We start from the raw sequence: 16,291 nt of genomic DNA, 5'->3' as shown, positions 1-16,291 counted from the left end.
AGAGCCCCGGCACCCGGCCAGCCCTGTCCCCAGAGCCCGGCCAGCCCTGTCCCCAGAGCCCCGGCACCCGGCCAGCCCTGTCCCCAGAGCCCCGGCACCCGGCCAGCCCTGTCCCCAGAGCCCGGCACTCGGCCAGCCCTGTCCCCAGAGCCCCAGAGCCCAGCCAGTCCTGTCCCCAGAGCCCGGCCAGCCCTGTCCCCAGAGCCCGGCCAGCCCTGTCCCCAGAGCCCCGGCACCCGGCCAGCCCTGTCCCCAGAGCCCCAGAGCCCGGCCAGCCCTGTCCCCAGAGCCCCAGAGCTCGGCCAGCCCTGTCCCCAGAGCCCCAGAGCCCGGCCAGCCCTGTCCCCAGAGCCCCGGCACCCGGCCAGCCCTGTCCCCAGAGCCCCAGAGCCCGGGCAGCCCTGTCCCCAGAGCCCCAGAGCTCGGCCAGCCCTGTCCCCAGAGCCCCAGAGCCCGGCCAGCCCTGTCCCCAGAGCCCGGCCAGCCCTGTCCCCCGAGCCCCGGCACCCGGCCAGCCCTGTCCCCAGAGCCCCGGCACCCGGCCAGCCCTGTCCCCAGAGCCGAGTGCCCGGAGGATGCTGTGAAGGTTTTTCGTCCCTGTGCCCTTCTCTGTAGAGCTTTGCAGATGTTTCAGTGCATCCCCTGTCACCTGATAGCGAGGGTTTAGGATGACAGATCTCTGTAATTTGATGAGTGCTCTGCTCGTCCCAGCCCCCGGGGGAGTGGGTGAGTTGGGGGTTCAGACGACAAACTTGGCTGCTCTATCTGATTATCTGCTGTCCATAAAGGAAGGTTTCAGAGGGTTTATTTTTGCAGGTTTTCTTCTAAAGCCAGCAATGCTGAGCTGCTCTCTTGTATTTTTTGGTTGTTGTTTTGTTTTCTTGCTTTTGGGCTTTGTTTTTTCTTCCATCTCTGTGTATTTATTTTTTGCTGTTTTTAAGGAAATGCCCAGGTACCATACAGCACCCTGCCAAAGCAGGAGGCCCCTCTTCAGTATCCAGTTGCATTTGGGCACTTGCTTGTCCTTGCATTCCCTGCCAGGGCTCTCTCCTAAGCACAATGCTGTTTTGGCTGCAGCATGTGGGATGCTCAGGCAAGCTGCTCGCTCCAGCTTTCAAACACACACAAATACATTTCCTCTTACAACTTGACAGAAGACCCAGCCCACCCCGAGGCTCAGGAACACACGGCTCCTGCCTTGCTCTTCACACAGCATCCCTGGAGTGTGGCCAGGGCGAGTGCCAGGGGCTCTGCCTGCATCCATCCACCGACTGCCAGGGGCTTCAGCAAACACAGTTTGGGCTTTCTCTCAATCAGATCAGCTTACTGCTTTGTTAACTGCACGTACACGCTCTGCAGGTGGTTCAAGAATATTGTATCACCTGGGCTTAAAGACTGAGTCTAGTTAACTATGTGGGTTTTAAGGCAAACTTGGAATTAAAATGAAACAAGGCTGCGTAAAAAGGATTTACTGATTTGTTTTGGGGTCCCATCGCCTCGTGTGCGTTTGTGCCCGACGCCTGTCCTTGCTGCTCAGTGAGGGGCTGAGCTGCCCACTCCCCTCACATCATCCCTGGACCAAGCAGCCCTCCCTTGGCAGCCCCAGCCCTCCCTGCTCGGGTTTCCTCCGCTGGTGCATGGGCTCAGCCGAATGCTGCAGGTCGGTCACGGCTCTGCTGCTCTGCTCTCAAGGCTGTGGCCGTTCAGTGTGTTGGAGAACAGTGGGCTTCGGGTGGGGCAAGGTGTGCTGGCTGTGGTTTGAAATGCACCCGTGTCCATTCCAGGGTGAGGGGTGTTGGGAGAACGGCTGGGGAGGTCTCTGCACCTGCTGAGGCACGATGGAGGAACCTCTGGAGAAGCTGCTGGTGTCGGTGTGTCCTCTGCACCCCTGCCGGGGGAAGGAGTGGCTGTGCTGCCTGGCATGGCCAGGCTGTCCCTCTGGGATGGAGGGTTTGCCCCAAGCATCTCCTGTGTTCTCCTCACCATGAACCTGTCCCCGTGTGCCTGCTGAGTGAGGCTGGGCAGTGACAGCACCGACCTCTGCGAGCTCTGCCCCGCCAGGGTTCCTTTGCTGTTTCCAGCCTGTCACTGATGCCTGGTGCCAGACACTTTGTGTTAGTTTTGTCAGATTTATGAGAGGTTTATATTGCCTTACTGACTTCTACAGTTTTCACGACTGTGGAACAGAAGAGCCTGTTTGCTTTTGTACGTTGCTTGGCAATCACAGAAATACCAAGAGAGTAATTATTTTCTGAAAAATGACGAGCTGTGTTTGTTTGCCTTCCTGAGCCCTGATCTAGTGAGACTTCTCCAAAGCCTGCTGCTGTTTGCTCAGTGTCTCCCCAGGGGTTGCAGAGCGATGTCCTGCTGCTGGTACCAGGAGTCTGCAGATGCTCATGGGATCACAGCATCATGGAACAGGTCAGGGACCTCTGCAGATGTCATCTGTGCCCTCCCTAGGCAGGGTCAACCAAAGCAGGTTCCCCAGACCATGTGAGGCCCCGAAGCTCGGGGCAGTCTGCCCCAGTCAGAGCTCTCCTGGTGGCAGCTCCCTCTCTGGGGGCTGCAGCTTGCCCCAGTTGTTGCAGTGTGGGAAGTCCAGAGCCCAGGGCAGGCAGGGCTGCTCCCAGGGAAGGTGTGTGGGGACAGTATCCTCGTCCCTCTCTGCTGAGGGGGCCTGAGCCCCGAGGTTAGATTCTCTCTGGTTCTCATTGTGCCGTGACTTTTCTCCTCTTAAACACGGATCTGTTCTGGGAATGCTGGGCTTGTCTTCGTCCTGGGCTGTGCTGTGACCTGTGGCAGTGTCACAGTGGCTCTCTAGGGACAGCACAGCCTCTCTAGGGGCAGCACAGCCTCTCTAAGGACAGCACAGCCTCTCTAAGGACAGCACAGCCTCTTTAGGGGCAGCACAGCCTCTCCAGGGACAGCACAGCCTCTCTAGGGCAACACAGCCTCTCCAGGGACAGCACAGCCTCTCTAAGGGCAACACAGCCTCTCTAGGGACAGCACAGCCTCTCTAGGGACAGCACAGCCTCTCTAGGACAGCACAGCCTCTCTAGGGACAGCACAGCCTCTCCAGGGACAGCACAGCCTCTCCAGGGACAGCACAGCCTCTCCAGGGACAGCACAGCCTCTCTAGGACAGCACAGCCTCTCTAGGGACAGCACAGCCTCTCTAGGGACAGCACAGCCTCTCCAGGGACAGCACAGCCTCTCTAGGGACAGCACAGCCTCTCCAGGGACAGCACAGCCGGTCACCTTCCTGCTCAGCCTCTTCTGTTCGGGTTTGTGTGTGCCTGTTGTGCTCTTCTCTCCCCCTTTCCCCTGTGCCATCAGCTGGGGCTGCAGCTCAGCCTGGATTCATACGAGCTCCCATCCATGTCCAGGAGCTCTGGACAGACAGACGGAGCTCTGGACAGACAGACGGAGCCCAGGACAGACACGGAGCCCAGGACAGACAGACGGAGCTCTGGACAGACAGACGGAGCCCAGGACAGACATACGGAGCCCCGGACAGACAGACAGAGCCCAGGACAGACAGACAGAGCCCAGGACAGACACACGGAGCCCCGGACAGACAGACGGAGCCCCGGACAGACAGACGGAGCTCTGGACAGACAGACGGAGCCCCGGGCAGGGATCCAGAGCTCCGGACAGACAGACGGAGCCCCGGACAGACAGATGGAGCCTTTTTTCCCCACTTCCCTGCATATATCTCAATTTCAAATCTGTCTGAAATCAGGATTTTGCAATGTAGCTGGTCCTCATTCATTTTAATACTCCTGCATGAAATTCGAGGTTCTGGGAATCTCATGGGGTTTGTTTTAAAGTTACACCTTAGCTGGCAGCTTTGAAGAGACCTCGGGATTCTGCTGATTGCAAAGCACATTCTAAATCTTTGGCTATTTCCAAAGCACTATTAAAATAAAAATGACACATTAAGGAAGTTGGGGAAATCTTTCTTTTTTGTTTGATTGGTCTGAGAAAGCATGGGAAAAGATCTGACACCGTGCTGGGGGCGAGGTACTGAGAGCAATACTGAATCTCCAACTGCTGGCCCTTGGCTGTAGTTAAGAATCCACAGGAAATGTCTGGTTTTAAGTTTAGTCATAAACTGAAAGTTCAGACCATATTTGTTAAAATGTTTGCAAAGCTTCATAATCTGGAATGATTCTGTGTCCAGTTGTGAGCAAACATCGACTCATTTTATTTTCTGCTCGTGCAAAGCTGATCTTCCTATACTTGTAGGGTTTTTTTAAAACCCAAACTGCAGCACTGGCAGCTGTTTCTGTGTGTCTCAGTCAGTTTCTCCTTTTCTGTAGAGTCACTTAACAGCTCAGGGAACTTTTCCAGGTCTATAAAGACAAAGTGATGGTTCAGTAAACCTTTACTGCATAATGGTCTGCCCTTCCTGCAGAAGTGTTGTGGGAAGAGAGCAGATACTGGAATGTGAGTGCCCCAAGTGTGTGAGGAGCTTGCTTGGGGTGTGTGAGGCTGGGAAAGATGTAAAAGGATTTATTTACCCAGTCCTGAAAAAAAGCCTGGCCTCAGTTCATCCATCAAAGTAAGGAACAAGGCTGAGGAGATGGATCAGAGGCTTGGTTTGATACTTGGGACTTGCCACTCACAGCGTGGGACTGCAGCAGGATCAGGGGCATGCAACCATTTCCTGCCTAGGGAAGCTCTTGGAGGAGGATTTTTTAAATAAATGAAAAGCTGGAAATGTAGCATCCCTTTTGAACACAGGTTTTGATCACTATCCACCCCCCTGGTGCCTGCATATAGATTCTTGTCATTCTAATATCAGTAAGCTGGTATTAGGTGGTGGGGTGTGAAACGATTGCACAATATAAAAAAATTTTTCAAAGCTTGCAAAGCAATTAAAAAGTTACCCCAATTTATATTGTGGAAGTGTTTTCATCTGTCTATGCCAGTGATCCTTCACAGCTGCAATTATGTAAATTTACGTAGGCAAATACCAAGCCCTGCCATGTAGGGAACCAAATGTTTTTGCCATAAATGACAAAAGATCTCCCACAAAGCACCAGATTCCCTTCTGCAGCAGGCTGGTTCCCTTGCTTGGAGGGCAGAGCCTGCAGAGCCTCAGTTTGACAGAGTCAGGGAGCTCTGAAAGAACCTTATAAATATCTTTTATGTATTTTCTTTAACAAATACACCCAGAGGACATTCTCCTGTGTAGTCCCTGTGGGCAGGTTCAGGCACTGGGGCTCACTGGCACCAGGCTGGAGCTGCTCTGCCGGTGGCTGGGAAATCCCTGGGGCTGAAATTGCTGCAGGAGCTGTGTGTGCAGCCAGGGGAGGTGTCCAGAGCCTCAGCTGGAGCACAGCCCTGGCAATGGGAGAGTCCTGCTGCTGCTGCTGCTGCTGCTGCTGCTGCTGCTGCTGCTGCTGCTGCTGACCATGATCTTGGATCAAGAGAAGTTACTCACAGCCTTGGAGAAGATGAAAGGACCAAATGTTTAAAAACTTTTCACCCTTAGATCTGTTTGGACTAAAATAAAATGCAGTGACAGAAAGGTGAAGGACTTATTATTTCTGTTCCTGTAGATACTTTGTTAAGTAAAATGAAGACATTCAGCTCCAGAGCTACTGTCTGAAAGCCTTTGTGGATACTTTAGGCCCCGGTGTGTTTTCCCTGTACAATAATAAAGTCAATTAAAATCAATTTAATCAATTTAAAAAGATGAATTGACATCAATTTAATCAATTGAAAAAAATAAAAAAGCTGTTCTGAAAAAGTTATAAAAGAGATTATATTTGCATGGAGCAGGTTGGTGGCTTTCAGCTGTTACCTTGGTACAGACAGAAATACTTTACTGAGGTGTAAAAATCATGGGAAAACCAGCAAGCCATTCTTTCTGGATTTAAATGTCCCAGAGTTTTCAGACAGCTGTACCTGTGTGTTCAGACGGCTCCGTGATGTTCTTGCCTCCTTCTGCACCAGCAGGAGGGCGTTGCTGCAGTTTGGTGCAGACACGCTTCTGTTCATGTGAGTCCAGGGAAGCAGACTGGTGTGGTTCTGTTCATGTGAGTCCAGGGAAGCAGACTGGTGTGGTTCTGTTCATGTGAGTCCAGGGAAGCAGACTGGTGTGGTTCTGTTCATGTGAGTCCAGGGAAGCAGACTGGTGTGCTTCTGTTCATGTGAGTCCAGGGAAGCAGACTGGTGTGGTTCTGTTCATGTGAGTCCAGGGAAGCAGACTGGTGTGGTTCTGGTTCTGTGAGTCCAGGGAAGCAGACTGGTGTGGTTCTGGTTCTGTGAGTCCAGGGAAGCAGACTGGTGTGGTTCTGGCTCTGTTCATGTGAGTCCAGGGAAGCAGACTGGTGTGGTTCTGGCTCTGTTGGACGCTCCTCTCAGACACACACTGCCTGGAGCTCCACACTGTGCTGTTCAGGGACTCCTGTCTCTGAACTTGGGACCCAGATGGGACCAGGTGCAATCAGGGCGTTGGCTGCAACAGCAGGTAGTGAATGTATTGGCACATGAGCTCTGGGTTCAGACAGAGAAGCAGCAGCTGGTGCTGTGCTGAACCCCTCTCCTGTTAGTTGCTGGTTGTCTCTGTTTCTTTGGGACATCTGCATTCATGAATAACTTCCTGAAATGTGCATTACTGCAGAGACACAAACCTACACTATGTTTATACTTTCCCCAAGCGTATTTGATCTTCTGGATTTAGAAATTTCAACCTCACCTGAAGCTTTCAGCTTGAGATGCAGTTTTTGATACAGCTTTTCTCTGAAGGGGAGGCAGAGGTAAAAATAAATAATGGGGTCGAGGCAGACGTTTGCAGCAGACAGCACCAGAGTGAACTCCTTGGCGTAGAAGAGCGATTTCTGGGACTGGCAGGTGAAGTGGGAGCTGGTCTGGCTCAGGGTGTACGGGGTCCTGCACAGGTGGTAGGGCACAAAGCAAATGACAAACACTAACATGATGGTGAATATGTTCCGGCTGGTTTTCCTCTTGGCCATGTCTGAGCTCCTCCGGAATTTTTTGTAAGAGCTGTATATTTTTTTGGATATAGAAGTGTAGAATACGATTAGCAGGAAGAAAACAATCCAGAAAATCCCAGTGCAAATATAAGTTGTTGCTTTGTGCCATTGTCTGCCAAGCTCACTTTTAAGACCTATGCATTTTCTAGAGTCATTGTCTTCGGTGATTTTATTAGTTAAAATCATATTTGGAAATGACAGAGTCATCAGTAACAGCCATATGGTTATGGAGACCACCTTGCTGTAGTTAACTGTGTGAACAAAGGAGGTGAACAAAGGCTTCACGATTTTGTAGTATCTGTCAAAGCCTATGAGGCCGAAGAAGGCGATCCCGATGTACATGTTCATGTAGAACACAACCATCGAGTACCTGCACACCCACAGGTTCAGCTCCACAGGGGCAACCTCTGAATCCGCGAGGATTTTGAGAGGAAACGTCAGGCTCATGAGGAGGTCGGCCACAGCGATGTTCTTGAGATAGACAATAAAACTCTTTGTGCTGGGAACGTAGAGGAAGACCCAGGCTGCCACGGCATTGAGCGAGAGCCCTGCGAGGAAGATGAAGCAGTAGAGCAGCGGGATGACTCTTGTGGTTATCACCGTGCTGTGGCTGCAGTTGTTTGCCCAGGGGCTGCTGCTGGAGTTGAACATCTTGCACTATCTTCATTCCTGGAAGCACAGAACACAGTATCTCAGTAGGACAGCGTGGTGCTGGGCTTTCTGCTAATTACTCTAAGTTTTCTACCCTCACTTCCAAAGGAGCTGTGTGTGCCTCTCAGAAATGACCACCTTCCCACACCTCAGCATTCCCAGCAGAGAATTCTCTGAGCGGTGCCATCTCGCTCCCTGGGGAGGTTCCAGGGCACGTTGTTGCTTTGATCAGAGGATCCATTTGTTTCTCTGTCTGACTTTAACCCGCTGCCCTCCAGCCCAGGGCTGCCCCTTTCCTGCAGGCCTGAGCCCACGTGCTGTGAGCTGGTGACTCAGGGTTAATGAGACGTGTTAAAGGACTGGTATTTTAAACATTGATTTACCATGAAACATCAGGGATATGAATATTCCTGGCCAAAGCATTCTGTAAAAACTCCTCTTCTGTTGGTCAGGACTGGAGATACGTTGCCACATGCTGGGCATCTCCAGGGTCCCTTGCAAGGAACTTGCATGTGCAGCTGGCAGAGTTTGCTCCAGCAGCCCAGCACACAGGAGCGTGTCTGTGTGCTGGTTTGTCATGTGGCAGCTTGAGCTGGCTTCTCAAGTCAGTCAGATTTACATTTTAAAGGATTTCCAAGAAGAAATCACATCTGCTGTCTGCTTTTCTTTGCCAGAATGTTTGTGGGGGTGGATTATGCTCTGTGGGGAGGGCAGAACAAAATATAGATATAAATATAATGCTGCTGTATTTGACAAGTGAAGCCCTGGGCAACTGGAAAATATGTGCCTTGAAGCTGGGAAAAAACCCACCTTGTCTTTTAGAAAATAATTTCCTTTTATCCCCATTCTGAGTCAGTAGCTGATGTCTCTGTGGGGCAGGTTGGAGCCTGAATGCAACCTTGCAATAGCCAGAAATGGACATTTTTTCTCAAATAGGTAAAATGGTCTCCTTTGGTGTATTGTTTTCTGTACCTCTTGCAGATGGTGTGAAGGCTGATCAGCTCAGGTGTGTCCTGGAGAGGAGCACGGGGCAGGTGTGACACCCTGTGCACACCCAAAGCCTGCACTTCACCTCCTCCTGGTCATTATCCTGCCAGAGCAGCCGTCCTGTCTTTGTGTTCCAGCTCTGCTCATCAAGGCATTTGTTTTTGTTTGCTGGAGTTTTAAAAGAAAACGATGGTTTGGAGAGTGGGCATTAAACCACCACATGAACAGGTGTGTTTGAGCTGGGAGGCTGTGTGGGTAGAGCTTGGGGTGATAAAGCTGAAATTAGAAGCATCTTCTGGAAAGGCACTAATAGCAAATGGCATTTTAATGTAAATAGTAACACACTGTATTTAAAAACTGTTCTCTCCTGCTGTGTCCCTGTTCACTTTCTCCCTCCAGGCTTTCTCAGCAGGACCCTCTCTCTGCACATAGTGTGTTAAGAACCTGTCCCCAGCCAAGAACACACAGCTGGGTCTTTCTGTGCTTGGATTTGGGAACAGGTATTAAATTAGAAGTTCATGAAGTATGTTTTGTGCTGAGGCATCATACAACAAAGGATTACTTCAGAACTGTGTGACTAGAGATGTGGACATCTAATCTTTGTAAAGTCCATTGAGTTTGTGCAGCATGGAGGACACCCTAGGCAAATTTCACATTTGATACCAGCAGATTTATCAGCTGCCTGTCACTGAGAGGGAGCCACAGGCCGGGCCAGACTCTGTACATTTTCCACATCATTGGCATGTCCTTACCTTCCCTCAGCTCTGCTGTGGTGCTTTGCTGCAGGTCCAGAGCGCTGTCCCTTCCCAGGCACGGGGGCTCTGCTCTTGCTGGGACACCTGTGGGAGAGACAAGGATCCTGGCTCCTGGCAGTGCACCCCTGGGGGCTGAGGGGCTCCCACAGCCCAGCACTGACCAGCGCTCACACATGGCTTCAGACCCCTCGGGGAGCCTCAGGCTGCTTAGGGACAGATGTGGAGCAGCCGTGTTCAGGCTGAGCCCTGTCACTGCTGGGTGGGGCTGGGGGCTCCCGTGTCCCCTGCTGCTCTGCTCCTGCTGCCCTGAGCAGCCCAGCAGTGACAGCAGGCACTGTCACCTTCCTGGCCTGTCCCAGGTGGCTCCTGTGCTGGCAGGAGGCAGAGGGGACGTGTCAGGGCCAGCATTTGGGAGGGCTGGCACACACACAGAGCCTTTCACACTCCAGCAGCTGCTCTTGCTGAACGCTTGGGCCAGCCTGAAGTGTGAATAATGTCAGCCAGTTGTGCAAAAACAGCAAACCTGATTCACCAGATGACTGAGCCTGATTGGGTAAAGCATAGAAAAGTTTCTATGAAGTTTCTCAGCGTGCAAATCATGTTGTCTTGGCACAACACACAAAAAGGAAGCTGCATGAACCATTAGAAATGCTCAGTCCCTTCTGAGGTCAGACTCTTGTGCTGTCCCCTGTGACTCTTCCACAGTAGCATTAAGGCAATTCTTGACTCCTGTGACATGGCTGTCAAGTTTCAAAGTTCACCCTGCTTTACTGAACATAAGAATAATATTTATAAGTTGTGTTATTTGTTTATTTACCCTGAATTTACCAGAGGTTGTGCAGTTCCAAGCACACATTTCAGCTATTTATGGAAACGAATGCAGCTGTTTATTAAATATGTAATATAGTCACTGGGCCAGGAACTGGTGACAGTGGTCACTGTCACCAGAAGCTGTTTTTTAAATGCAAAATGGAGTTAATCAGGGGATGTGATCACGCCGGATGGTACCTCTGACGTGAGGGGGAAGATGGAGAAGGAGGAAGCGCAACACACTCCACAGCCATTGCAAGTTGTGCTGAGTGTGCTAAAAGAAGAATCTTATTTTAAGATTTTCCCTCTAATGTGGCAGGAATGTTGGTCCTGGTGGAACTGGCAGTGCTGTCCGTGCTGGTGCAATCCGGTGGGAAAGCTGCAGTGGGTGTCCCTGTGGGGCAGGAGGGTGCTGAGGCTCAGGAGCTGTGCTGGGCACGGGCAGGGGCCAGGCAGGGGCTGGCTGAGCGTGGTCAGGGCTGCTCTGACCCTTCTCTGTGTCCCCAGCGAGGAGCCCAGCCTGGCAGCCTGTGGGGTGTGGGCTGCCTGGAGACGCTTCCCCGGCTGGAGCTGCTGCTCTCCTCTGGAAGGCACTGCTTGCAGTCACTGTGGAGATATCTTGGTACATTTGACGTGTTGCAAGTTTGCCAATAGTCTAAAATTTTGTTATTTATTGTTCTTATTATGACGTTTGTCGTAAGGCAATGTCTGGGTTTTAATACTTAAGAGAATAAAAGTATGCAAAATATACTAAAGGGTTATTTTAGCCTCTGGAAGTGGCATGCTGGCTGGTAGTCGTTCTTGTTTGTCATGGAATGTAGTGGAGGAAAACGGGATGAATCCCAGAATGAGGATGGCAGAAGAAATAGGTGTCATTCCCGTGGCAGGAGGCGGCTGGGGAGGATGTGCCCTGGTGCAAGTGGGAGAATTAGGATGAGCAGGTGGCAGTCCCGTTGCAGGGGGCAGGAGGATGCAGGAGGGTCCCCTCCTCCAGCAGGGCTCCAGGAAGGGCTCGCTGGGTGCAGCAGTGACCACGGGAGTGCCTCGCCCTCTCCTCCCAGCTCCTGCTTTCCAGACCCCCAGGAGTGCTGTGCAAGGACAGGGGACACAGAAAGCCGTGGCTCTCCTGGGACGTGTGGCCCCGTGAGCCTGGTGGCACCGGGGGTGTGCTCTGTCTGCAGCAGAAGGGAAGGACAGGCGGGTCAGCCCTCTGTGCACATCCCAGGACATCCAGTGCGGATCCCAACAGGCCAAATGCAGGATGCTGCAGCGAGGTGAGCGCAGGTCTCACACGGCTGAGACCATCCTGATGCTCTCCTGGCAGCAGCACTGAGCTCCTGCTGCTCTGAAGGGCACGGAGAGGAGAGCCAGCAGGTACACACAGCACAGGAGATAAGGCTGTGTATTTCCCATCAGGGCCATGGGCTCCTTTGGCCACGGTGGCAGGACACCTCAAGGGCAGAATTGTTTATCTGTCTTGCAAAAACCACCAGGAACTGTTCCGTTTCTTCTTCCTGTCCGGCAGTCTCTGTGCTCCTTTGGATCTGAAATTTAACAGCTTTGTCTTCCTGAGAAGCTAAATATTTCATTCTCTTTCTATTTCTGATATTTAGACAAGATTATGCATTATTCTGTGCAAGCTTCTAGTCTTGAAAGATTGTAGTCTGTGAAGTATCTGTGCAAAGCCTGGTTCCCACCTGATGCTCAGATGGAACCTTGAGCAATGATTTGAGCTCTTTGCACACAGCATAATTTCAAATACCGAGGTTTTAAAATTAAGTCTTGAAATTCCCCCGCTGAGATCTCACATCAGTTATCATACTGGATTTAGGGAGTTGTGAATGTGAGAGGAAATGTTAGGTCAAGTAATAGTTTAAGAAGTGAATAATAATAATAATAATAATAACAACAACAACAATAAAAATTGCAATGAAGGAAAATAACAAGGAGAGTGATAAACCCCAAGAAAAAGAAGTGGATCAGCTTTCCTGGTATGCCCCTCTGCACTGGCAGGGCATGTGAAGCTGGGAAATCCTTGACTTGGTGCAAGCCCTGCTCATCAACAGCTAAACCATCAGGGTGAAATCAACATCGTTCTCATCCCAAACCCATTTCTGTACCAGCTACCGGGAGAAAATTAACTCTATCCCAGCTAAAACCAGAGCCCTGGGTCAATAAAACATTTCATTGTCCTAAAACTGGGCTTTAAAAGTAGTAAAATGTGGCTCAAGGAAGTTTCCCCCTTTATTATTATATTTTAATAGTAGCATTTGTCATTCAAATATTTTATTTTAACTTCTGTTTTCTGGTGTTTTAAACGATGAGTTTCATATAGTTACATTTTCTCAGTCATAAATTAAAACGAAAGTAGTTGCTTAAGAAAAATATCTTTTTTAAGGCAGATGAGAAGAATCCTTGCCTGTGGATCCTCCATCTGCTGGCACAGCTGGAGCTGCTCCACGGCTGAAGCAGGAGTTTCTGTACCGCTTTCTGCAGATAGTTGGTTAGTTAAAACTGCTCGTTTGTGCTATTAGGTGTTAGTAATTCGCAGAAGGCCCGGATGCTCACCTTATTTGCCAATTTTAAAAGTAAAATTGCGGTGGCAGCTACTTAAAACCACTGGGGGATGTTGGAGAGCGTTTGCAGGGGACAGAGCAGGTGGTGGGAGGCGGTGTCTCACCTGGACAGGAGGGTGGGATGGATGCGTGTCCCTCTTCTGCTGCGCCGCACCAGAGCTCGCTACCGCGGCAGCTGCACGGGGAGGGGAGCGGCCGGGAGCGGCTCCGGGATGGTCCTGGGGAGCCGGTCCGGGATGGTCCTGGAGAACGGGTCCGGGATGGTCCTGGAGAACGGGTCCGGGATGGTCCTGGTCCTGGAGAGCCGGTCCGGGATGGTCCTGGAGAGCCGGTCCGGGATGGCCCTGGAGAGCCGGTCCGGGATGGTCCTGGTCCGGGAGAGCCGGTCCGGGATGGTCCTGGTCCGGGAGAGCCGGTCCGGGATGGTCCTGGTCCTGGAGAGCCGGTCCGGGATGGTCCTGGAGAGCCGGTCCGGGATGGCCCTGGAGAGCCGGTCCGGGATGGCCCTGGGGAGCGGCTCCGGGATGGTCCTGCCCGTGGGGAGCCGATCCCCCGGAGCCGATCCCGGGAATTCTGCTCTCTGCTGATCCCGGGAATTCTGCTCTCTGCTGATCCCGGGAATTCTGCTCTCTGCTGATCCCGGAATTCTGCTCTCTGCCTATCCCGGAATTCTGCTCTCTGCCGATCCCGGGAATTCTGCTCTCTGCCGATCCCGGGAATTCTGCTCTCTGCCGATCCTGATCCCGGGAATTCTGCTCTCTGCCGATCCCGGGAATTCTGCTCTCTGCCTATCCGGGAATTCTGCTCTCTGCCTATCCCGGGAATTCTGCTCTCTGCTGATCCCGGGAATTCTGCTCTCTGCCTATCCCGGGAATTCTGCTCTCTGCCTATCCCGGGAATTCTGCTCTCTGCCTATCCCGGGAATTCTGCTCTCTGCTGATCCCGGGAATTCTGCTCCCTGCCTATCCCGGGAATTCTGCTCTCTGCTGATCCCGGGAATTCTGCTCTCTGCTGATCCCGGGAATTCTGCTCCCTGCCTATCCCGGGAATTCTGCTCTCTGCTGATCCCGGGAATTCTGCTCTCTGCCTATCCCGGAATTCTGCTCCCTGCCTATCCCGGGAATTCTGCTCCCTGCCTATCCCGGGAATTCTGCTCCCTGCCTATCCCGGAATTCTGCTCCCTGCCTATCCCGGGAATTCTGCTCCCTGCCGAGCCGGTCCCGGCGCTGCCGCCCGCCGTGCCCGCGGCCCCGCTGCTGCCAGCGGAGCCCTGCGGGATTGAGGAGCAGAAAGAGGAAGGGCTGGCGAGCAGGGCCGTGCCCTGGCCGGCTGTGGCCGGGCTCTCAGCCCGCAGCTGGCCCGCAGCTGCTCGGAGCCCGGCGCTGGGCGGCTCTGGGAGCGCAGCCGGCACAGAGCGAGCGCTCCGAGCCGCCGGGACGGAATTTGCTTTTCCCAGACTGTTCCCAGGGCTGGCCGCGACCTTTGCCGTGACACATCCTGCCCGAGAGCTGCGGCTCTGTGATGGCAGGTTTGAACCACGGGCTCGCGTGGTGCCTGCCCAGGCCGGGACACGGGCTCTGGGGATACGCCATGGCTCTTTGGTGTTCCGCTGTTTCCTTTCTCTTCTTTTTCGTGACCGTCTTCTATTTTAACCTCAAGCACCTGCTTGGCTTCCTCCCTTCCTCTTCCTCCCAAAAGTTTTGAAATCAAGTACAGAATTAGCAGAAATGTATGGTAATGGAAGAGCTATATCTTCTCTGTGGAGGCAGGAAAGGAGTATATTCTGAGGGAGAGCTGAGGTTTGGGGAGATAGATTGAGGTTTAAATGTTTATTTAAAAGTATGAAATATGTACATTGTGTACCTTAGAACAAGTAAACATTTAGTGCAGGACTTGAGCTCTTCTTGCCATTGTGTCACCTAAACCCTATGGAAAATACACAATTCCTCATGGACTTTGCTTCTGTGGGGGTTTATCTGTGTAGAAGAAGGGCCCAAAGGCACGAGGAAGCACATGTACCTTCTCCCTGCGTGTTGCTGCCACGTCCACATCCTTCACCTGGGGCCATTGTGAGTTACCCTGAGCCTCTAGGCCCTTCCTTCCCCCAAAAGTCTCTCAGTGCAATAAGGGGGTGGGAATTCTTGAGAGGCAGAATTGTCTGTACATTCTTGTCAGTACTCTTGCCCCTCTCTCGGTCCTGAGACTCACAGCTCAAAGCTGTAGTGGTCCATCCATGGTTTTGGAGTGCTGGGTTTGGGTGCTGGTTTCATTGACAATTTCACACTTTCCCTATGGGTGAGGCAGAACAAACAGTGCACGAGGCTTCTCAGATGCTCCCCAGAAGGCACCAGTCAGCCAAGCTTTTCCTCTCTTTCCATGCACCCTCTGGTCATTTCTTGAAGCAGGGATGAGAGGAGTGGATCAGATAAGGCTTTGTTTTAAAATCTGTGGGCTCTCTAAGATAGCTAGGAGCATGGGAAGCCCCAAAGAAGAGGTAGTGCAGTGTTTTCCAGGGTAAGATGCCAGCCTGTGATGGACTAAATGTTGCAGCACAGATAATTTTTGCAGTGAGAAGTAAGCAGTTGTCCAGGGCAGAGGATTAAGGGCTTAAGAGCGGGTGGGGTGGCTGAGCTCTGTGTACAGCCTCACCCCATTGGAATGACTCGGGCCAGCAGGGCAAACCAAGGGGTAGCTCTGTTGTACAAACATGGGTGCTTTTCCAAAATGCCAGCCAGACCCCAAATTCAAGGATCCCAAGATGTGGCTGCTGTTTCTGAAGGCTTCGGAAGAGGCAGTGAGCATGGTCACTAGAGGGCCCTGCACTTCACCATGCGCTTCAGGTGGCTTAAGAACAAACTGAAAATGTATTGCACCTTTAGCCATACAAGTCTGTTTCTTCCCTCAAAATCCAAAGTTCCCTGCTGCTGGCTGTTTTATGAAGAGAAGATGTTAACACTTTGTCTGAGCTCAAGGCCTGGGAAGGGAATCCTTCTGCAGGATCTGCTGTTGGGCTTCTGTCCCAGAGCCAGAGCGGGGGAGCACTGCTGGTGGGTCCCAGCTGCTGACAAAACCTCTGGGGGTGATTTGGTTCTTGCCGTGGCTGCTGCCAGCAGCGCAGGGTGGGGTGGCAGCTCTCAGCCTTTGCTGTCAGAGGTGGGGCTGATGGCTCCTGGCTCGAGTTCTAAATGCAGGATCTTACAGCACCAAGGCATTGCCATGTGGAAGGGGTACCTGTGGCTAGGGGTCTCTTCCAGACCTGCTGACAGAGCTGTCAGTGCTTCCAGCCCTTCCACTGAACATGAAATCATGCAGACTGCAGGGTAACAGTGGCCAGCTCTGGGAATTGCTACAAGCAGGATGAACAAGACAAATATTTTACTAGGATAATCCCCCTAGAAAGCCAGCTAATTAAAAAAGTATTGCAGGACTTCTCGCTGGGTTTTTACCCCGTCAAATCTGCCAGCAAATGTTTTGTGCTCAGTTTTGTTTGGGTGATGGGTGGATGT

General features: G+C 52.1%; 1 protein-coding gene across 1 annotated transcript; it reads right to left on the bottom strand.

The window, feature by feature from the left end:
* Nucleotides 1-5,684: 5,684 nt before the first annotated feature.
* Nucleotides 5,685-14,118, bottom strand: P2RY14 (purinergic receptor P2Y14). The gene is made up of 3 exons (XM_086843875.1): nucleotides 12,890-14,118; nucleotides 9,397-9,483; nucleotides 5,685-7,675 (listed from the first exon to the last, which is right to left on the bottom strand). Exon 3 carries the CDS (start codon nucleotides 7,655-7,657, stop codon nucleotides 6,644-6,646), a length of 1,014 nt encoding a protein of 337 aa, XP_086700001.1. The 5' UTR covers nucleotides 7,658-7,675; nucleotides 9,397-9,483; nucleotides 12,890-14,118; the 3' UTR covers nucleotides 5,685-6,643.
* Nucleotides 14,119-16,291: the final 2,173 nt, after the last annotated feature.

Source organism: Cyanistes caeruleus, chromosome 10, assembly GCF_971803275.1.
Source record: "Cyanistes caeruleus chromosome 10, bCyaCae1.hap1.1, whole genome shotgun sequence".
Classification (NCBI taxonomy): Eukaryota; Metazoa; Chordata; class Aves; order Passeriformes; family Paridae; genus Cyanistes; species Cyanistes caeruleus.
Note: the sequence above shows the minus strand (reverse complement) of the source record. Positions and strands in the feature narration are given on the sequence as shown.